Source organism: Staurois parvus, unplaced genomic scaffold, assembly GCF_062004578.1.
Source record: "Staurois parvus isolate SC_StPar_1 unplaced genomic scaffold, SC_StPar_1.0 ptg000092l, whole genome shotgun sequence".
In the NCBI taxonomy this organism is placed as follows: Eukaryota; Metazoa; Chordata; class Amphibia; order Anura; family Ranidae; genus Staurois; species Staurois parvus.
The window spans coordinates 2,191,945-2,215,393 of NW_028317888.1; the positions used below are offsets into that span (position 1 = coordinate 2,191,945).

The 23,449-nt window shown below is 45.8% G+C and overlaps 2 protein-coding genes across 2 annotated transcripts in view; one reads left to right on the forward strand and one right to left on the reverse strand.

Moving 5' to 3' along the window:
* Window positions 1–23,449, reverse strand: part of LOC149468115 (uncharacterized) — a 368,056-nt gene that overhangs the window by 53,316 nt on the left and 291,291 nt on the right. The gene's annotated exons all lie outside the window — the stretch shown is intronic.
* Window positions 7,403–22,825, forward strand: LOC149468116 (uncharacterized). Its single transcript, XM_089670644.1, has 2 exons — window positions 7,403–8,352; window positions 20,278–22,825. The coding sequence occupies exons 1-2, from the start codon at window positions 7,462–7,464 to the stop codon at window positions 21,853–21,855; spliced, it is 2,469 nt and encodes an 822-aa protein (XP_089526770.1). The 5' UTR covers window positions 7,403–7,461; the 3' UTR covers window positions 21,856–22,825.

The window sequence follows — 23,449 nt, forward strand, 5'->3', positions numbered from 1 at the left end:
AAAGTCTAGGAAATGCCAAATTTCACTAAAAAATACACTTAAGCTGATTTCAGGGCACAAAAAGCAATAAATGACCCATTTATGTGTAAAAATATAAAAGCCGAGGTTGCAGCGAGTAAATAGATATCCAACATGTCAAACCTTAAGTTGTGTGTGCTGAAATGGTGACAACCTTTAGTCCCCGGTATTATCTATAGGTGACACATTTATAGCCCCTTCTAGGTCATCAGTATAGAGTACGGAGGAGGTCTGCTCCTAGAATTATCCTCTCATTCTGGTGTGACCGGCGATATGTAACGTGTATCACAATCAATGTTATCACGTGTAGGCCCTCCAGCGTGTGCTCTTACGTTTGGGTGTGCATATATGTGGGGGTGGGGGGTAGGAGTTATGTACTTGGGTGTAACTTTAATTCTTTACAATTAAAAAAAAGCATTTTTACTTAATGGGACAAAGTCCTCTATGTGATGACTTTTGATGACAGGTTCTCTTTATTGAGACATCCAGGGTCTAAAAGACCCCCAATGTTCCCCTGTACTCCATTGGATGTAATGTAGAGCACATCGCACCGCATTACATTCTTTGCCGGCCTCGATGGTCGGGAAATCTGTCATAACGTCACTTCTGGGTCAGGACAAGAAGGGAGTGAACGTGTCCGCTCTCCTCCGTCCCCTCTACCCTCCGACACCCGCTGACCCGGGCCCACAGATGGGCAAGCAGAGCCGGGAAAGCATAGTAAGTACAGGAGAGGTTCACACACACGGGGTGTCAGAGGCTGGCACCTGAAAGGAGAGCCCTGCGGCTTGCCCTCAGCAGGGATAAAGATTAAACACAATACTTGCCCGGCCCCCAGAACTACATATCCCGGGCGTCGGGTGATGTAAAGTGACCATCCCTGCATGATGAGCCGACATTGACCTCACAGCACTGCCTCAGAGCAAACTAGTCATAGGAAGGATCAGATTTATCATTCCTTGTCTGCAGATCTAAAACTCATCAAAACCAGTTCAGAGACCAAACAAACCCAACAGAGAAAAGGGGCCCCGGACCCCAAAATTGTAGTAAACACTAAACAGTCCAAACAAAATGTCTTCCCATGGGGGGAGTAGTTCTTCAATGTCCAGCAACCCTCCTATTCCCCCCTCACATCCACATCCTATTATTGTGTGACCAATACCATCCAAATCATTCTTACTTTCATTTCCCAAAGTTATCCGTCTACAAGGAGACCTGTATAGATCACATGACCCCACCAATGAGGATGGAGGAGGACCGGAGTCACATGACTGAGAAGATACTAAACCTCACCCTGGAGATCATCTACCTGCTGACCGGAGAGGTGAGGAGGATTCTGGGAGGTCACATGACATCACTCTGATCTGTATTAAAAAAACACTGACCAAAGAGGTGAGGAGGATTCTGGGAGGTCACATGGCATCACTCTCATCTCTATTAATACAACACAGACCTGACCGGAGAGGTGAGGAGGATTCTGGGAGGTCACATGACATCACTCTTATCTCTATTAATAAAACACAGACCTGACCGGAGAGGTGAGGAGGATTCTGGGAGGTCACATGACATCACTCTTGTCTATTCTGGTCAATAGACCATTTTATTTTTGCACACATTTAGATGATGTCAGGTGGTTGATATTGTTTTATTTGTCTCCTGATCTGTAGGATTATGTTGTAAAGAAGAAGTCTAGTGGGGAGCCAATCTCAGGAGGATGGAGCAGAACCCGGAGCCTCACCATGGTGCCTCCATCTCATTCTCTGATACCTGAGAGGGAGAAAGAGCAGAAGATTCTGGAACTGACCACCATGATGGTCCATCAGCTGACAGGAGAGGTGAGCGGTGCCGGGAATTCTGGGACATTCTCCAGTAACAGACAAGGGATGTGTCTGGATGGTGACTGTATCATTGTGTGTGTCAGGTTCCTATAAGGTGTCAGGGTGTCACTGTCTATTTCTCCATGGAGGAGTGGGAGTATTTAGAAGGACACAAGGATCTCTACAAGGACGTCATGATGGACCATCAGCAGACTTTGGGTTTTGTGAAGATTGTAAGGAAGGAATTTCCCCGGAATGAGACGATATTGAAGCTCACCCTGGAGATCCTCAGCCTGCTGACTGGAGAGGTGAGTGTAATGAAGGGGTTAAATCTGACTTGGCTGTACACTGGGAGGGATTCAGAGTCACTTGAAGTCTTCTGATGTTCTGTAATCAATAACGACATCCACACAAGTACTATGAATACATAAAGTGTCCGGACTCTATGAGATTTGGTTATAGAACAAGATGGCGGCATTGGTTATAGAAGAGAACAATCTCAGCTTTAGTCCAATCAAGGAGACCCATGATTACCAGCATGCCACGCCCACTGACCACTAAATCCATGGGTGACATTTCCTGGTGGGTCAGTGAGCCTTACTAGTAAACCATTAGTGACTCTATTATATGACTTCTAGAAGGAGCTATAAATCTGACCCCATTGTCATCATATCATTGGATGGAGATGTCTGTCCTTTGCTGAGTCGGCACATTGTGGCCAATCCCTGGAGAATAAATCTAGAGCTGACCATAGAAGGGAGGGATTATGGGAGAGTGAGATTTATCTTTGTATCACACAGAACTGTACAGGAGTCATGAAGAAATCTACCGACAATGACACCAGAAGGAGATCTCATCGTATGACCACAAGATCCCTGAGAATCCAGAATCCCATCACTATCCCCCCACCTCCACCCCTGATCCCTACAAGACAGAAGACACAGAAGATTCTAGAAGTCACCAAGAAGATGATGGAGCTGCTGACAGGAGAGGTGAGCGGTGCCGGGAATTCTGGGACATTCTCCAGTAACAGACAAGGGATGTGTCTGGATGGTGACTGTATCATTGTGTGTGTCAGGTTCCTATAAGGTGTCAGGGTGTCACTGTCTATTTCTCCATGGAGGAGTGGGAGTATTTAGAAGGACACAAGGATCTCTACAAGGACGTCATGATGGACAATCAGCCGCCCCTCACATCACCGGGTAAGAGGAGACTTTATTGTAAAGGAGAGAGCAGTACGGAGGATCCACCTAGATCCCCCATCATCTGATAAACACATAGAAACAATGGATTCAGTCAGTGTGTGTGTTTCCTACAGATGGATCCAGTCATGGGAACCCACCAGAGAGATGTCCCCGTCCTCTGTATTCCCGGGATTCCACACAGGAAGGTCACACCATCCCTCACCATCATCAGGTAGATGATGACAATTATTGGTAGTTGTGATTTATACACAGCATGTTTGTTACAATGAATGTTTTATTATATCTTTCAGAGTGGAATCCTCGGGGATGAGAATATTGATGTTAAGGAAGAGTATAAAGAGGAGGATGAGGAGTATGGAGTGATGGAGGAGTTTTCAGAAGGACACAAGGATATGATGGAGCCACCTAATACCAGGAACCCACCACAGAGATGTCCCCGTCCTCTGTATTCCCGGGATTCCACACAGGAAGGTCACACCATCCCTCACTATTACAAGGTTGGTGGGATGGAGAATCTAGAACATGGACTTGTAGAGACTATGGGCTCCAATCACAAAGCGGTATCTTCCCGTATCCCAGTATGTAGTAAGATGCTGCATTCTGTTTTTTAGTAGTGAAGCCTGCGGGTAATTTACCACTGGTGTCCATAGCAACACTTGGAAATAGCTTGTTGTTAAGGAGAGGGCAGCCGCCAGTGTCCTCAGCAACCAGTAAACAAGGAGCGGACGGCCACCAAGTTCCCCGCTGACAGCTGTGACAGGTCTGGTATGGATTTTGAGGGGATCCCCGATGCCAAAATAATAAAAATAAAGGCGTGGTTTCCCCTCCAAAATCAATACCAGACCCTTAGTGAGTGCCCACCTTCCTCCTGAACCATACCAGGCCACATACCCTCAACATGGGGTGGGTGCTTCAGGGCAGGGGCGCTCTATCCTCCCAAAAGCACCTTGTCCCCATGTCGATGGGGACAAGGGTCCTTCCCCACAACCCTGGCCAGTGGTTGTGGGGGGCATATTGGAATCTAGAAGTCACCTTTAACATGGAGGCCCCCAGATCCCGGCCCCCCACAATGTGAATGAGTATAGAGTACATAGTACCCCTATTCATTCACCAAAAAAAAGTAGTTTAAGAAAAAACGAAGTCATTTTTGAAAAAACAAAAATAAAGAACAATATCCCCCTGATGTAGATCCATCGATGATCCAATCACGATACTCACTGTCATTGCCTTCTTGTGACATCACCAATACAACATGCCCCGGTCAGTGACATCACCAATACAACATGCCCCGGTCAGTGATGTCACCAATACAACATGCCCCGGTCAGTGACGTCACCAATACAACATGCCCTGGTCAGTGACGTCACCAATACAACATGCCCCGGTCAGTGACGTCACCAATACAACATGCCCCGGTCAGTGACGTCACCAATACAACATGCCCCGGTCAGTGTCGTCACCAATACAACATGCCCCGGTCAGTGACGTCACCAATACAACATGCCCCGGTCAGTGACGTCACCAATACAACATGCCCCGGTCAGTGACATCACCAATACAACATACCCCGGTCAGTGACATCACCGAGTGGCACCGTCCCTCAGTATATTTAGTGGCAGGAGGTAGCAGAGCTGTCAGACAGAGGGGAGTCTTCATTGGGAGCGGAGCTTTTCTTTCCGAGTCAGCGGTGACAGCGAGCATCGTGATTGATGATGGATCTACACCGGGGGGGACATTTTGCTTTAGTTTTGCTTTTTAATAAAGGACTTGTCAAAAACTGCCTGCTGTCTATTTAACAGAATACTTTTTGGGGGTGAATAATTAGGGGTACCATGTACCCCATACTCGTTCACATGGGGTGAGGGATCTGAGGGCCCCCTTGTTACATTTTGTAAGTCCTCTGCCTGCAAACCCCCACAGCCACTAGCCTGGGTTGTGGGGAAGAGTCCCTTGTCCCCATCAACATGGACAAGGTGCTCTGGGGGAGCAAAACCCCCCCGCCCCAGAGCATCCACTCCATGTTAAGGGCATGTGGCCTGGTATGTTTCAGGAGGGGGGTCGCTTGCTCATCCCCCCCTTTCCTGACCTGCCAGCAGCATGCTCAGATAGGGGTCTGGTATGTGTTTCTTTCATTTAGGCAAGGGGTCCACCTCAAAATCCTTACCAGACCCCAGGGGGGGGGACCTTACAACATTTTCTTAATATTTTGTTGCCGGTAATTTTTTTTTTTAATTTATCGGTTGGTTAGGACGCAGCGGCCGCTCGCTCCCTAACAACCATGTTGTTTACTGGTTGTTAAGGATGCCAGCGGCCGCCCACTCTTTCCCAAGCAGTACACATTTCCTGAATGCCGCATGTCTCCACCACTAATTAATGACCGCATGCATTTCATTCTTTATTTCCTTCTGTGAATGTAACGCCTGTTCATGCGGTATTTACTGAGCATGTTCAGTGTTTGTGGTCAATACCGCAACACGGGATAGGAAATGGACAGTTTCAGGATGGCATGCGGTATTTAGGGGAAATGTACCGACATATCACATGTGATCTGCTTCTGTAAAGGGAGACAATGTGTGGATTTTGTGTGATGTCACAATCATAAATCTTACATTTTACCGATGATATTTTCTCTCATTTCCTTGATTTAGAGTGGAGATCCAATCGATATAGAATTTGAGGTGAAAGCAGAAGAAGAAGAGGCGTATGTGAGGGATGATCAGCAGTCTATGGAGGAGGATGGAATAACGGGGACATTTATAGAGGAGGACACTCCTACAGAGATCAGCACAGGTGGGTCATGAACACTAAATCCATTCCTCCACCCATACTGCTCACTGATTGGTCCAGAGTAGGGCGGGGACTGGGTGATATCAGCCTGTAATCCCCTGGTCACTTTCCTGAGCTGTGTTCCCCGTCCTGTATTCCTGGATTTCTCTCGGATAATCTTCCTTCTCTGTGCTGCAGACACAATTTATGTATCTAGACTGGATTTATGGAGGTTCTGGGGTTCAGCTGGCAGCAAAATGTTCATTTCACCATAAGTGTTACTAGACCTAGGCACCTGGGGTGTGTGTATTGGGTGTCCTTCCTCATGTCCAGATCTATTAAGATCTCTGACAGAACATTTCTCCCAGGGTTCCTTGCTCTGTGGTCTGCTGGCTGTGCCGGGTGGAGGGATATGTCTGTAGTGTCTCAGACCCAAGTCACTGAGTGCAGTCTCAGGAGATGGGAGGCAGCGGTGTGGGATCTCTGCAACTTGTCTACAGTAAACATTTAATATTCCACTGATTACTGAATACCAATATTATGAGTCCTGACCCTTACACTGTATATTGTACATTACATACTCCTGACCCCTGCACTATATACTCCATGTTGTACATTACATACTCCTGACCCTGCACTATATACTCTATGTTGTACATTACATACTCCTGACCCCTGCACTATATACTCTATGTTGTACATTACATACTCCTGACCCCTGCACTATATACTCTATGTTGTACATTACATACTCCTGACCCCTGCACTATATACTCCATGTTGTACATTACATACTCCTGACCCTGCACTATATACTCTATGTTGTACATTACATACTCCTGACCCTGCACTATATACTCTATGTTGTACATTACATCCTCCTGACCCCTGCACTATATACTCTATGTTGTACATTACATACTCCTGACCCCTGCACTATATACTCTATGTTGTACATTACATACTCCTGACCCCTGCACTATATACTCTATGTTGTACATTCCATAGTCCTGACTTCTGCTCTCCCCCTCCCCCTCCCCCCACTGCTATATATACACATAATATGGATTATCTTTTGTTCTACCAGCTGGACATTTTATATCGGACGATGTGATTGGAGCACAGACTTTTACATGGTGATAATAATGTGATAACATCCTCCAACTTTGGACCCTTAAACAGAAAGTGATAATGAGGGAGGAGTCAATCCCCCAATGATGGTGGTCTTCAGGATCAGTCTAGTCTTCATCTTGGTTGTTCTCCCCCCATCCTCACTCTCTGACCTCTGGTGGGGCTCAGCCCCGCTTTTCTTCATGACTAAATCATGGACTAAATAAGGAAGTGCAGTACTTCTTGTGTTGGGAAGATGGCGATGAGTGATAGAGGGGGTGGGGACCCTCGTCCTATAATCCCCTCATCACTGTCCCTCCTATAAAAGACAGTTCTGGTTGTTTCCTCACTCTCTGACTAAGGTCCATGAATAAAGAAATGACCTGGTAGGAGATCAGAGGAGCCATTTCCTAGTTCCCTTGAGGGTGGAATTGTAAGCTCCTCAGAGACCAAGCTGCCTGATGTGGGCGGAGTCCTGGTTTGGGGGAACCAATCAGCTCCTGTCTAGTAATCCTCTTTGTCTTTGTATTTTAGTCCATGGCCGGGAGATGAGGAAAACCTCCGAGGATTGTCTCACTTTGTCTCCAGACTGGAAAGTAGAAAATGAGGACATCACACAGTATAGTCCAGGAGAAAACCCGACTCCCTCCAATGTCCATCCGGCACCACCCAGTGTAGATGGACCATCGGATTCCTCGTATCCTGAGGAACCTCAGACTGTGCGGGACCAGGCCAGCCTTCCAACAGGGAAGAGCTTCTCCTGTACTGAGTGCGGGAAAGGATTCCGTTATAAATCCAGACTTAATAGGCATGAAAGATCTCACACAGGTGAGAAGCCATATTCCTGTGCTGAGTGCGGGAAATGTTTTGTATCAAAATCACATCTTGTCATACATCAAAAGCTGCACACAGGAGAAAAAATAAATTCCTGTCATGAGTGCGGGAAATGTTTTTCACAGAAGTCCCATCTTTACACACATCAGAGATCTCACACGGGGGAAAAGCCATATTCCTGTTCTGAGTGTGGAAAATGTTTTTCACATAAATCCAGTCTTTACAGCCATCAGAGATATCACACGGGGGAGAAGCCGTATTCCTGTCCTCAGTGCTGGAAATGCTTTTCAGAGAAGTCCGTTCTTTCCAGACATCAGAGATCTCACACGGGTGAAAAGCCATTTTCCTGTCCTGAGTGTGGGAACTGTTTTACACAGAAGTCTAGTCTTTATGTACATCAGAGATCTCACACAGGGGAGAAGCCTTATTCCTGTCCTGAGTGCGGGAAATGTTTTTCAGACAAGTCTAGTCTTTACAAACATCAGAGATGTCACACGGGGGAGAAGCCGTATTCCTATCATGAGTTTGAGAAATGTTTTTCAAGGAGCTTCAATCTTTCTAGGCATACGAAATCTCACACAGAGGAGAAGCCACTTTCTTCTCCTGAGTGAGGGAAATGTTCCTCACTGAAGTCCTGCCTTCCTGTACATCAGGGGTCCCACACAACCCTGGAGGTGTATTAGTGCCTTGAGTGCGGGAAATGTTTTCTAGATGAATGTTGCTGGACATCCCAGCTCTCATGTGGGGAAGAAGCACACCCTGATATACACCTCAGATATACTCCATGGCTGATCTTCATCATGGAAGGAACAGTTCATAAGGAGATCAGAGGTCCCCAAAGCCATGGATGAAGTGTGAGACCAGGTTGCCCATTGATGGCAGGAGAAGAATGGAGAAAGAACAATGGAGTCCTGCCCTGTGATTGGCTGAGTCTATAAATTGTTGACTGAATGAGCCGTCATTCACCCAGACGTGACCAGTTTGGTCCATACTTGAAGGAGAAGTTCCCCTTTTTGGGCAGAATTTCCCTCCCATAATACACAGAAGCGTTCTCTGATGCCGTCTCTGGCCCGGCCGTCCCGATGGGCTTTCCTCTCCCCTCATCCACAGGACCATCACTTGTCTGTCAGTTTATTGGATCGTTGGAACGGATTTTCAGATTGCATCATTTCCTGTCCATGATATCTTAGCATTCACTTCCTGTAGGCCACATCCCAGAAGCCTTCACTTCCTTGTTGCATCACAGAAGGGGGTGTGACAGGGCGTGTTCACCGCTTGGGACCACACCTCCCTCATTATAATACCTTCCTATACAATCTGATTGGACAATCTCCTCTAGATCTCCCCCCAGCTATGTAGTACAAGGGCAGACAAAGTCCAGGGTATGGAATGTGTGACAATTATATTGGGAACTTGTGAGGCCCGGGGGCTGCAAATGCATTAAGATGTACCGAGGGTTCCGGGGAGAGCGCAGATTAGGAACGTTTGTAACCGTTTTAGGATCACCCAAAAGAGGACAGAGAGCCAAGTGAGGGGATATGAAGTTCCTGGAATATTTATTAGAGCCCCCAGTGCAGAGTGTGTGACCCATCAAGAGGCTGATAGACGTAGGTCTGGATTTAGGAGGACTCCATGGGAGTGAATGGTGAGAAGTTTGAGAACAGAGCAATGCTTCTAAGTCAGCCCATAAGGAGCCATGTATTGTAGTGTAAAGGGGGGTTAGTGGGGTAATCTGGGCACCAAGAAATATTTAGTAACATTTGGAACACCCAAACCTCCTTGTTCCTTATGTATATACATAGCATGTCTTGGGATTCGTGGCCCTTTGTCTGCTCAGTTGAATCACAAGACCTGATTTTAAAAAAGATTTCAGAGTATAGGAGGAGATGGGGATCGGTGGGGATGGGGAAGAGTACGGAATAAGTAAAGGAGTTTTGGTAAAATTGCCAATTTTCCATCACTGATCCTCCCCATCCAGGAGAGGTGAAGATGAGTCCAGGACAGAAGTAGGACTCTCAAGTATTGGAAAGTGGGGATGTAGTTGGCCTCATGGAGTGTGTTGTACGAGCGAGGGAGATGAATGCCCAAATAATCCAGGTAGGAGGTGGGCCAAGGAATCTATCATTCTGTTTTACAGAGGAAAGGGAAATGTATGGAGTACAGAGAATAGGACTGGCAGGGAGGTGTTGGGTTGGACCAAAGTAAGTAAAAGATCATCAGAAAACAATCTGACTTTACCCAGTTCAGGACCGACCACCACACTTATACTGCGGCAGGGCAGCCCCTCTGTTCCAGATCACATACAGTACATGTACACGTGTGAGCCCACCGCCCTGACTGTGCTGTCATTCAGTACAACACAAGCCGATTATCAGGTCCAGGCCAATGATTTCTGGCCTGGACCTGCTGATCACCTGGACCTGCTGATCACCTGTACAGAATCAGAAATCTTCCTGTGTCCATATTTATAAACACAGGAACTGGAAAGGTACACTAGTGAAGAGGAGCACAAATAATACAAAGTATTCCCACAAGCAGCTAAAAAAGGTGATCAACAATCAATAAACCAACTTATCAGTGAATTCAACTGAAAAAATGCTGCCCACACCTAAACATACTCATATAAATGTGCAAAAATGTCAACAAATAGAAATACAGCGCCGAGATTTCCTTAACCGCTTTAAGTCCTCCCTATAATAGAAATACTTCTACAGTGCGGACTCCCTGCACAAAATCATGTGTATATGTATATATATATATGTGATTCATGCTCCCACAGTTGCCAGGGGGGCACATGTGCACACGCCAACCTGCCGTTGCCGTGATTCAGTTCCTGACCGATCAATCATCAGATTCAGGCCAGTGATGTTCATATCTGATGATCGATCCCTGCTCTATCAGAGATCTTCCTGTACCTGTGTTTCCATTATACAGGTACAGGAAATGATGACATCTTCTCTCTCTGAGCACATTCCGTCCCAGAGAGAGAAGAAAGCAGATCCATGTGAGTAAAAGCACTACACACACAGTAAAATCACATTTAGGACACATTTAACCCCTTGATCCCCCCCAGTTAACTCCTTCGCTGCCCTGTCACCAGTGTCATTAGTACAGTGTACAGGTTGTTTGCTGATCACTGTATTAGTGTCGCCGGCGACTTCAGATAGCATTAGTGTCAGTTAGCATCCCTCCCAGATAGCGTCAGATTGCCCGTCAGTACATCAGTCATCACATTTAACCCCTTGATTGCCAGGAACACACTCATACACAATAAACCTCTATTGCTAGTATAGTGTCTGAGCGGATCAAAATCTTTGATCAGATCAGAAATATACCAGCGTTCACATTAGTATAGCGTCCCCAAAAATGCAGCGTTAGCGGGATCAGCCCTGGCACCTGCCAACACCTGTGTTTAGCCCCTACGCTCCCCCCCCCCTTCTCCCCCAGCAAGTGCAGTGTCAGTAGGTCACTGTCACAGGATACATTACACACAAAATCGCAGTGTTCACAGAATCAGGCCTGATCTCTGCTAGCACTTGCAAGTAAATTTTTTGAGCTGTTCAAGCAGTCCCTGACAGCCAGGCACTCTTTTTCCTATGAATCGCACTAGGTACCTATAAATTTAGTGTCCAGCAAAAGGTACTCCAGTGAAGAGGCCTACAGGATTCTGAGCATATCAGATGAGAGTGAAGGGGAAGACTCACTGACACAATCAGCCACAGAATATGAACCTGTAGACAACAGTGGTACCCTGACAGATCGCTCAGATGATGGAGAAGAGGTCCCTGCTAAGGTCAGGCATACCCAACCCCATTCCCAGGGTGCTGAGGTGTTACAATCTCATGATGACTCTCATATGCAGCAGAATGCCGCATGAATGGCGATCACCAGCGGCCTAGTACATCCTGGTCTTTCACATACCAGCACTGCAATATCACTTGGTGACATGGTGAGTCCCATAAGTGCAGTACAAGCTGGTGCAGTGGTGAGTACAAGTATTGTCCCGCAGTCACCAAAAATTCACACACAGGCCCCTAGAGCCCCTAGTATCCTTCCGGGTGTGCTTGCTGATTGGCAGCCCACAAATTCTGCAGCACCTGTACTTCCCCCATTCACTGCCCAACCCGGAATTCAGGTGGACACAGCAAATTTAACTCCTCCCCTTGATTTTTTTTTAGCTGTTTTTCACGGAAGATCTGTATGAATTGATTGCGGATCAAAGCATTTTATATGCACAACAGTTTATCACCACCAACCTGAATTCAAACCTTGCCAGACTGTTCACATGGAAACCTATTATAGTTTCTGAATTTAAGGTTTTTTTGGGCCTAACCCTCAACATGGGCATTACTAAGGAAAATGAATTGCGGTTGTATTGGTCCGCAGACCCGATTCATCATATGCCGTGTTCTCTGCTGTCATGGCCAGGCGTAGATATGAGAATATAATGTGTTTATGCATTTCAATGACAATACACTCTGTCATCCTCGGGGTGACCCTGAATTTGACCGGCTCCACAAAATTCATCCCCTTGTAAATCACCTTAACCAAAAATCTGCAGATGTCTATACTCCCCACCAAAAAAATCTGCGTTGATGAGTCCCTCATTAATTTTTTAGGCCACCTTGCATTCAAACTATTTCTCCCCAATAAGCTGGCCAGATATGGGGTCAAACCTGTATATCAGACCTGTGATTTGGGGAGGGGGGGTTGGTGCTTTCCTGGTATTTCAGGGCATCCGAAACTGTGATAGGTAGTGAGGAAGTGAAATGAGGAAGTTATGCACCTTTCAAAGTGGTCATTGGATTTCATACCCCTGTATGTAGCTAGGCTCCCAAAAAGTCTCACATGTGGTACCCCCATACCTGGTAGACGTAGCAGAATGTATTTTGGGGTGTAATTCCACATATACCCATGGCTTGTGTGAGCAATATGTCATTTAAGTGACAATTTTGTGTACAAAAAAAAACTTGTGGAAAAAAAATAAATCTTTCATGGACTCAAAATGCCTCTCAGCAGATAGCTTAGGGTGTCTTCTTTCCAAAAAGGGGTCATTTGAGGGTGTTTGTACTATTCTGGTATTTTAGCACCTCAAGAAATGTGATGGCAGTCAGAAAGTAAAAGCTGTGTAAATTCCATTATCTATCCCATAGTTTGTAGATGATATAACTTTCACACAAACCAATTATTATGCAATTATTGGGATTTTTCTTTTACCAAAGACATATAGCAAAATACATGTTGGGCTAAATTTATGACAAAATTTGAGTTTATTGGATATTGTTTATAACAGAAATGAGAAAATATTGTTTTTTTTCCCAAAAGATAGAGAATTAGAGTTCCGATATCCAGAATCCCATCGTTGGGAGTTTGGTTGTATGAGTTTGTTTTTGGAGTAGGTGGTAGAAGGTAGAGAGATGGGAGCTGGACGGTGTAGAGCTGTTGAAGAGTGTTATGGGGCCCATGGGCTGAGTGTTCTCACACCAGTGCAGGTGAGGTAGCATATGTCTAATTCTGAGGAATTTGTAGAAGTCTTTCTGGTCCAGAAAATAAGTGAGGCTGAGATCCTGAAACGTTCTTATGTAAGTGTTGTTCAGCAGATCTTTGACAGAGTAAATGCCCTTTGTGTACAAGTTTACAGGCTGATATCTTCAGATAGGAGTTCCAAGGTGAGAAGAGAAGGCATTGCAGAACTTTTTGCAGTATGTCCAAAGAGGATTACGCCAAAGAGTTCCACATTCATATGATTGGTGTTATGGTGTCCAGGAATTCTGGTCAGTTTCTATCATTGCACCATGGAGAGTATTCTTCCCATCCACACTGCAGTGTAGTATGATGGCTGTAGGGTGGAGGATAGGAAGTGTCGGTCTCGGGAGGAGAAATAAAGCACAGCGGATCATAGGTACAGATCTATCGAATTTGGACACAGCTATGCCAGCAGACTAAAAAAGAGAGCAAATGGCAGAGTGATCCATCCCGGTTACAGTGTGTTTGTATCTATGATAAATGACAGGCTAAACCCACCTGGAGACTTTCTCCACACCTGGAGTGTGCTGAGTTCTTGGAGAACGTCTACACAGTGTTTCCAGATTGGCTTTATCACCCCAACGAGCTCGCTCCAGTTCATGGATGTCATCATTATGTTTGGAGGATCTCACCAGTCAGGAGCCTTTCCTGTCATCCTACATGTTCCCTTCTGAGGATTGTTCTATCCTTCCAAACAAATGTATGAAATCATGGATGAGTCCTCCTTCTATGTGATCTAGAAGATCTTCAATCACAATGTCTTTATGGATGAAGTGGATGGCCCAGTTTATATATTATTTATTGCTTTACAGCTTTATTCCCTCCAGGATTCATTCTTTATTTATAGAACCATTCAAGGAAGTGTTCTTACTGTGAGAGATCTCCACCACCATTCCTCTGTGACCATTACATCCTTGTCATTTATGTCTAACATCTTCATTATCAGTGGATTGATAGATATTTTTATGCATTAAAGAGTATTTTTACATTTTCTTCACCAAAAATTTGATTTCAGAGGGAATGTGTTTTAATTTGTCTTCTATATGTAATAAAATATCTTTGTTAAAGTGTTGGTTCCATAAGAGCTAGAATGATTTGTTCTTCCTTATCTTGTGTTATATATGAATTTCCCTGGTAGCCGTGTAAGGCAGATATTTTACAGGAATGATTATTCAGGCTCCATTCTCACCAGCGTGTATGTTAGTACTTTTTATTTTCAGAAACACACAACTTAACATGGCTTCCTATGGGACACGTTCACATTTAGGCGTTTTTGAGTTGTGTTTTTGGAAAGGGCCCAGGACTTTTTTAAAAGCAAAAAGCAGCATTTTGCTATAATAGAGTTCAATGGAGAATCTGCTGAAATGTATGGTAGTGTGTTTTTGCATTTTTATTCTGCCCAGCAAAAAAAAAAAATGCACTTTGAAAAAAAAAAGAGCTGAACAAAACGCAAAACTCAGTAAAAACGCATCACAAACGTATCAACATGCAAGTGTACAATCCAAACGCACATGTTCTGTGTATAAATGGTGGTGTGTATAAGTGGGTGCTGCAGCGACCGTCGGCTGGAACAGAACAGAATCAGCGAGGGAGAATGTCACCAGCACACCGAGGATCACCAATATGGGGCCAAAAGTTTTAATGAACGTTCACATAGTTACAGCAAGGCAATGTTTCAGAGACTCGCATGACTCCTCCGTCACATGCCTGATGAAGGGGTCCTGCGAGACTCCGATACATTGCCTTGCTGTAACTATGTGATCCTTCAGTAAAACTTTTGGCCCCGTATTGGTGATCCTCGGTGTGCTGGTGACATTCTCCCTTACAAACATAGCAAAAATGCAAAATGAACTGCGACAAGCACTGCAAAAAGCAAACTACAAAGCTGTGAACAGAGCCTTACAGATGTTTCTCGGGGCTGCAGTTCCTCTGAGTTCCAGAAGGTGGTGATCTCACTTCTTCCCAGGCAGGACTTTTCTATGGAAGACAGACAGGAAGTGATGTCAGGCAGGAAGTTCCAGATGGTTTTGAAGTATAAAATAGATGTTACCAGAAGTAGCAGCAGAGGAGGTAATAAGATGTTATTTCCTATTTACACCCAGTATCCCCCCCGTCATGTCCATCCTCTTCCTCCATAGTCATGTCCGTCCTCTTCCTCCATAGTAACGTCCGTTCTCTTCCTCCATAGTCACGTCCGTCCTCTTCCTCCATAATCACGTCCGTACTCTTCCTCCATAGTAACGTCCGTTCTCTTCCTCCATAGTCACGTCCGTCCTCTTCCTCCATAGTCACGTCCGTCCTCTTCCTCCATAGTCACGTCCGTCCTCTTCCTCCATAGTCACGTCCGTCCTCTTCCTCCATAGCCACGTCCGTCCTCTTCCTCCATAGTCACGTCCGTCCTCTTCCTCCATAGTCACGTCCGTCCTCTTCCTCCATATTCACGTCCGTCCTCTTCCTCCATAGTCACTGTGACGTCTTTTATCTCCAGCAGATGATGATACACACATATATAGTGTGGGAACCCAGATGAACCCCTTCAGGGGCAGAACATTCCCCCACTTCCGGGGCCGGAACATTCTCCTCATTGTGGAGGTAAATTCTAGTAATATGGTCCTCTAAACAAACAGCACTGACAATAAATAGACAAGACAAGGACCATCCTGACCATACATGGCCTACAAAGGGCAATGATGACACTACACAGGCAGCCAATGGGCAATCATTACACTATGCAGCCAACACAATGATGGAGTGCCGGGGTCAGGAGTATGGAGCATAGAGCTCCTTACATTGCTGCTCAGGAGGAAGAAAACATTCCCCAGCCGGCCATGAAGAATATGTTCCATCATTGGTGTCAGAGGGAGGGAAATACTGAGGGGTCTGAGGGAAGTAGAGGAGCTGAGGGGTCTCTGAGGAGGTAGTGGGACTAAAGAACTCTGGATCCTGTGAAGGTTACAGCATCTGAAGGACTCTGGGACCTCTGAGGAGGAGGAGTAACTGAAGAACTTTGGGAGCCTGTTAGGAAGTAATAGGGCTGAACAACTCTGAGAGGTTAGTGGGGCTGAAGGACTGTGGGGGCCTCTGAGGGGGTATTCAGGCTGCAAGGCTCTGAGGTAAGAGGGGGCTTTAGGGCTCATAGGAACTCTTGGTCTCTGATGGTCCTCCCACCCCACCTTCACTTACTTTTCTGACCTCCTTAAAGAACTCCTGCCAGCACGTGTAGGGAGTCTTCACCTCTCCATCTCACTGGTCAAGACACAGAATAGAACAAAGAAGGACACTTGGTCCTTGGGGAGGTCTGTATGCATAGCATTAATGCTTAATGGGCGGACAGTCCAATACCTTCCCATACCACAGAATCTGGCAGTTCCCGGTGCTGGAATTCAGAGCCAGAAAAAGCCACTGCCACTCTGTACAATGTCCTGGAAATTTCAGAATACTTGGCAACTAAGAGATCAAACCCTTCCCCCTGCTGTCCTCCTCCTACCCACACATAGAAGAGATGAGAACAGACTCCTCCCCCACAGCTCTCTACTCCACCAGCACCATCCTCCTGCTACCCAATCCAATCTCTTCTCTTACTGCAGAGAGTGACAGTGACATCACTCCTGTCAGTCAGCAGGCTGCTGGAGATTAGAGCCTTGCAGCCGGAGTTCTGCCAATTATCCTGATTATCCAGCAATTCCAGCCAGAAAGTTCCCCTTCCTGGACCTCATGATGAGCCGACATTGACCTCACAGCACTGCCTCAGAGCAAACAAGTCATAGGAAGGATCATATTTATCATTCCTTGTCTGCAGATCTAATACTCATCAAAACCAGTTCAGAGACCAAACAAACCCAACAGGGAAAAGGGGATTTCTGATGCAGCAGGTCAAGAGGGTCCCGGGACCTTGAAAATTTGTAAACCCTAAACAGTCCAGATTAAATGTCTTCCCATGGGGGGAGTAATCCTTAAATGTCCAGCAACCCTCCTATTCCCCCCTCACATCCACATCCTATTATTGTGTGACCAATACCATCCAAATCATTCTTACTTTCATTTCCCAAAGTTATCCGTCTACAAGGAGACCTGTATAGATCACATGATGGCACCAATGAGGATGGAGGAGGACCAGAGTCACATGACTGAGAAGATACTAAACCTCACCCTGGAGATCATCTACCTGCTGACCGGAGAGGTGAGGAGGATTCTGGGAGGTCACATGACATCACTCTCATCTCTATTAATAAAACACAAACCTGACCGGAGAGGTGAGGAGGATTCTGGGAGGTCACATGACATCACTCTCATCTCTATTAATAAAACACAGACCTGACTGGAAAGGTGAGGAGGATTCTGGGAGGTCACATGACATCATTTTATCTCTATTAATAAAACACAGACCTGACCGGAGAGGTGAGGAGGATTCTGGGAGGTCACATGACATCACTCTTATCTCTATTAATAAAACACAGACCTGACCGGAGAGGTGAGGAGGATTCTGGGAGTCTAACATGATATTCCTATTGGTTCCTCAATACAGAGATTTCCTCTTCTGAAGTCAGGTGATCATATGACCATCACAGTGCCTCCATGTGACTCCCTAAACCCTGAGAGACACAACATGCAGAAGATTCTAGAAGTCACCAAGAAGATGATGGAGCTGCTGACAGGAGAGGTGAGCGGTGCCGAGAATTCTGGGACATTCTCCAGTAACAGACAAGGGATGTGTCTGGATGGTGACTGTATCATTGTGTGTGTCAGGTTCCTATAAGGTGTCAGGGTGTCACTGTCTATTTCTCCATGGAGAAGTGGGAGTATTTAGAAGGACACAAGGATCTCTACAAGGACGTCATGATGGACAATCAGCCGCCCCTCACATCACCGGGTAAGAGGAGACTTTATTGTAAAGGAGAGAGCAGTACGGAGGATCCACCTAGATCCCCCATCATCTGATAAACACATAGAAACAATGGATTCAGTCAGTGTGTGTGTTTCCTACAGATGGATCCAGTCATGGGAACCCACCAGAGAGATGTCCCCGTCCTCTGTATTCCCGGGATTCCACACAGGAAGGTCACACCATCCCTCACCATCATCAGGTAGATGATGACAATTATTGGTAGTTGTGATTTATACACAGCATGTTTGTTACAATGAATGTTTTATTATATCTTTCAGAGTGGAATCCTCGGGGATGATAATATTGATGTTAAAGAAGAGTATAAAGAGGAGGATGAGGAGTATGGAGTGATGGAGGAGTTTTCAGAAGGACACAAGGATATGATGGAGCCACCTAATACCAGGAACCCACCAGAGAGATGTCCCCATCCTCTGTATTCCCGGGATTCCACACAGGAAGGTCACACCATCCCTCACTATTACAAGGTTGGTGGGATGGAGCATCTAGAACATGGATTCATAGAGACGATGTGTGGATATTTTATGTGACCTTACATTTTACAGATGATATTTTCTCTCATTTCCTTGATTTAGAGTGGAGATCCAATCGATATAGAATTTGAGGTGAAAGCAGAAGAAGAAGAGGCGTATGTGAGGGATGATCAGCAGTCTATGGAGGAGGATGGAATAACGGGGACATTTATAGAGGAGGACACTCCTACAGAGATCAGCACAGGTGGGTCATGAACACTAAATCCATTCCTCCACCCATACTGCTCACTGATTGGTCCAGAGTAGGGCGGGGACTGGGTGATATCAGCCTGTAATCCCCTGGTCACTTTCCTGAGCTGTGTTCCCCGTCCTGTATTCCTGGATTTCTCTGGGATAATCTTCCTTCTCTGTGCTGCAGACACAATTTATGTATCTAGACTGGATTTATGGAGGTTCTGGGGTTCAGCTGGCAGCAAAATGTTCATTTTCACCATAAGTGTTACTAGACCTAGGCACCTGGGGTGTGTGCTTTGAGTCTTCTTCCTCATGCCCGGGTCTAGTAAGATCTCTGACAGAACATTTCTCCCAGGGTTCCTTGCTCTGTGGTCTGCTGGCTGTTGGCTGTGCCGGGTGGAGTGATATGTCTGTAGTGTCTCAGACCCAAGTCACTGAGTGCAGTCTCAGGAGATGGGAGGCAGCGGTGTGGGATCTCTGCAACTTGTCTACAGTAGACATTTAATGTTCTACTGAATACCAATATTATGAGTCCTGACCCTTACACTGTATAATTAATATTGTACATTACATACTCCTGACCCCTGCACTATATACTCCATGTTGTACATTACATACTCCTGACCCCTGCACTATATACTCTATGTTGTACATTATATACTCCTGACCCCTGCACTATATACTCTATGTTGTACATTACATACTCCTGACCCCTGCACTATATACTCTATGTTGTACATTCCATAGACCTGACTTCTGCTTTCCCCCCTCCCCCCACTGCTATATATACACATAATATGGATTCTCTTTTGTTCCCCCCATTTCCTACCAGCTGGACATTTTATATCGGATGATGTGATTGGAGCACAGACTTTTACATGGTGATAATAATGTGATAACATCCTCCAACTTTGGCCCCTTAAACAGAAAGTGATAATGAGGGAGGAGTCAATACCCCAATGATGGTGGTCTTCAGGATCAGTCCAGTCTTCATCTTGGTTGTTCTCCCCCCATCCTCACTCTCTGACCTCTGGTGGGGCTCAGCCCCGCTGTTCTTCATGACTAAATCATGGACTAAATAAGGAAGTGCAGTACTTCTTGTGTTGGGAAGATGGCGATGAGTGATAGAGGGGGTGGGGACCCTCGTCCTATAATCCCCTCATCACTGTCCCTCCTATAAAAGACAGTTCTGGTTGTTTCCTCACTCTCTGACTAAGGTCCATGAATAAAGAAATGACCTGGTAGGAGATCAGAGGAGCCATTTCCTAGTTCCCTTGAGGGTGGAATTGTAAGCTCCTCAGAGCCCAAGCTGCCTGATGTGGGCGGAGTCCTGGTTTGGGGGAACCAATCAGCTCCTGTCTAGTAATCCTCTTTGTCTTTGTATTTTAGTCCATGGCCGGGAGATGAGGAAAACCTCAGAGGATTGTCTCACTTTGTCTCCAGACTGGAAAGTAGAAGATGAGGACATCACACAGTATAGTCCAGGAGAAAACCCGGCTCCCTCCAATGTCCATCCGGCACCACCCAGTGTAGATGGACCATCGGATTCCTCGTATCCTGAGGAACCTCAGACTGTGCGGGACCGGGTCGGCCTTCCAACAGGGAAGAGGTTCTCCTGTACTGAGTGCGGGAAATGTTTCCATTATAAATCCCAACTTAATAGGCATAAAAGATCTCACACAGGAGAGAAGCCGTATTCCTGTCCTGAGTGTGGGAAATGTTTTTCAGTGAAGTACAATCTTTACTTACATCAGAGATCTCACACAGGGGAGAAGCCGTATTCCTGTCCTGAGTGCGGGAAATGTTTTTCAATGAAGTCCAATCTTTACACACATCAGAGATCTCACACGGCGGAGAATCTATTTTTCTGTTCTGAGTGTGGGAAGGGTTTCCGGCATAAATCAGAGCTTAATGTGCATGAAAGATCTCACACAGGGAAGAAGCTGTATTCCTGTCCTGAGTGCAGGAAAATTTTTTCAGACAAGTCCAAACTTCATAGGCATCAGAGATCTCACACGGGGGAGAAGCCGTATTCCTGTCCTGAGTGTGGGAAGGGTTTCTGGCGTAAATCAGAGCTTAATGTGCATGAAAGATCTCACACAGGGGAGAAGCCGTATTCCTGTCCTGAGTGCGGGAAATGTTTTTCAGTGAAGTCCAATCTTTACACACATCAGAGATCTCACACAGGGGAGAAGCCATATTCCTGTCCTGAGTGCGGGAAATGTTTTTCAGTGAAGTCCGATCTTTACAGACATCAAAGATGTCACACAGGGGAGAAGCCATATTCCTGTCCTGAGTGTGGGAAATGTTTTTTAGACAAGACCAAACTTCATAGTCATCAGAGATCTCACACAGGGGAGAAGCCGTATTCCTGTCCAGAGTGCAGGAAATGCTTTTCAGACAAGTCCTATCTTTACAGTCATCAGAGATCTCACACGGGGGAGAAGCCATATTCCTGTCTTGAGTGTGGAAAATGTTTTGCACGGCAGTCCATTCTTCATACACATCAGAGATCTCACACAGGGGAGAAGCTATATTCTTGTACTGAGTGTGGGAAATGTTTTTCACAAAAGGCCAATCTTTACACACATCAGAGATCTCACACAGGGGAGATGCTATATTCTTGTCCTGAGTGTGGGAAATGTTTTTCACAAAAGGCCAGTCTTTACACACATCAGAGATTTCACACGGGGGAGAAGCCATATTCTTGTTCTGAGTGTGGGAAATGTTTTTCAGATAAGTCGAATCTTTCCAGACATCAGAGATCTCACACAGGGGAGAAGCCGTATTCCTGTCCTGAGTGCGGGAAATGTTTTTCAGAGAAGTCCCATCTTAACACACATCAGAGATCGCACACGGGGGAGAAGCCATATTCCTGTCCTGAGTGTGTGAAATGTTTTTCAAGTAACTTCAATCTTTCCAAACATCAGAGATCTCACACGGGGGAGAAGCCACTTTCCTGTCCTGAGTGAGGGAAATGTTCCTCTCTGAAGTCCTGTCTTCCTGTACATCAGGGATCCCACACAACCCTGGAGGTGTATTAGTGCCTTGAGTGCGGGAAATGTCTTCTAGATGAATGTTGCTGGACATCCCAGCTCTCATGTGGGGAAGAAGCACACCCTGATATACACCTCAGATATACTCCATGGCTGATCTTCATCATGGAAGAAACAGTCCATAAGGAGATCAGAGGTCCCCAAAGACATGGATGAAGTGTGGGACCGGGTTGGCCATTGATGGCAGAAGAAGTTTTCAATGTATTTTCTATCAATGGAAGACATTCCAGCAGCTCAGATGTGATCCTAATAACATTGGTTCCCCCATTCACACAGGAGGAATGGACATGAACTCTCACTGAGGGAATTGCTATACAAACATTCTATGAATAGACCCCCAAATGTCAGGAGACGTTTCTATAAAGACGGGAAGTATGGAGCAGAGAAATGAAGAGACCTCCCAGCAATGGTATTACCAGGCTGCAGCTAGGGGGAGCTATAATGTCACCCCAGCAGAGGGATCCCATCTAGCCCACATTAACCCTCTCACTGCCAGAGCTGTTTCTGCATGATTTTGCACACATGGGAAAATGCAGATTTTGGTCCTGAAGATGAGATAAACCCCCAAACATCTATTCTGTGACATCAGAGGCCCTGGAGAATAAAATGGTGGTGATTGTTAAGGTGTTCCCCGTACACAGATTCCCCTTCATATCCGCCTTTATTTCCTCCTTTCCCCCATTTTCTATGTTGGGATCTTTTCTACAATACTTTGTTATAATAATGGAACACGTTGTGTATTGTATTGTACACCTATAATAATGACTCCGCCCCCACATTCCAGACAAGGGATCTTCCTGACCAATCGGATTTCTTCCTTTACTGTTTCCTGATTTTTATGCTTCAATCTTGTTAAATGTAAAATTATAATAAAACATTTATTGAACAAAAACTATTGTGTGTGTCGGTGCAATGACGGCAAACTTCAATATAGAACATTGCTCCTCGGTGACACCTCACACCCTTCAATAACGCGCAGAGTGCGGGGGTCAGCAGTATATCATATACAGCCCACCATACAGAGTGCAGAGGGGGGCTGTAGTGTGCCCCCCCTCCTGATCCATACCAGGCCACATGTCCACAACATGGGGGTCACCTTACCAGGGGGGATTCCCCCAGGTATAGCACCTTGTCTCCTTGGCTGGTGGCTGTGGGGATCTGTGGGTGGGGGTCATATTGGATTCTGGAAACCCCTTTTAATAACAAGGGGCCCCCATATACCGTCCCCCCATGTGAATGAGTATGGGGTATATAGTACCCGACAATAGCACCAGCCCAATGACAGCTCCCTAAACTGTCATCATCTACATAAGTGAAGGGACAGGGATGGTGGGACCTCATTACCCAAATGTGACCAGTGACCATATTTGGTCAGTGATGTCACTGCTATCCCTGCCCCCTTCCTTACATGGCAGGGATTCCCAATGACATCACTGATTCCTGGGGGTGTGGCCGCTGTACCCATCCATGTCTTCCTCAGGCACCAGTGACAGCGGGAAGCTGTTATATA

Bases quoted from the DNA above. Each gene is read 5' to 3' on its own strand.
- LOC149468116 (XM_089670644.1), top strand. From the start codon at position 7,462: ATGAGGAAAACCTCCGAGGATTGTCTCACTTTGTCTCCAGACTGGAAA. The intron at 8,353-20,277 runs GAGTGAGGGAAA...ATTTTAGTCCAT, and splicing joins AGAAGCCACTTTCTTCTCCT to GGCCGGGAGATGAGGAAAAC.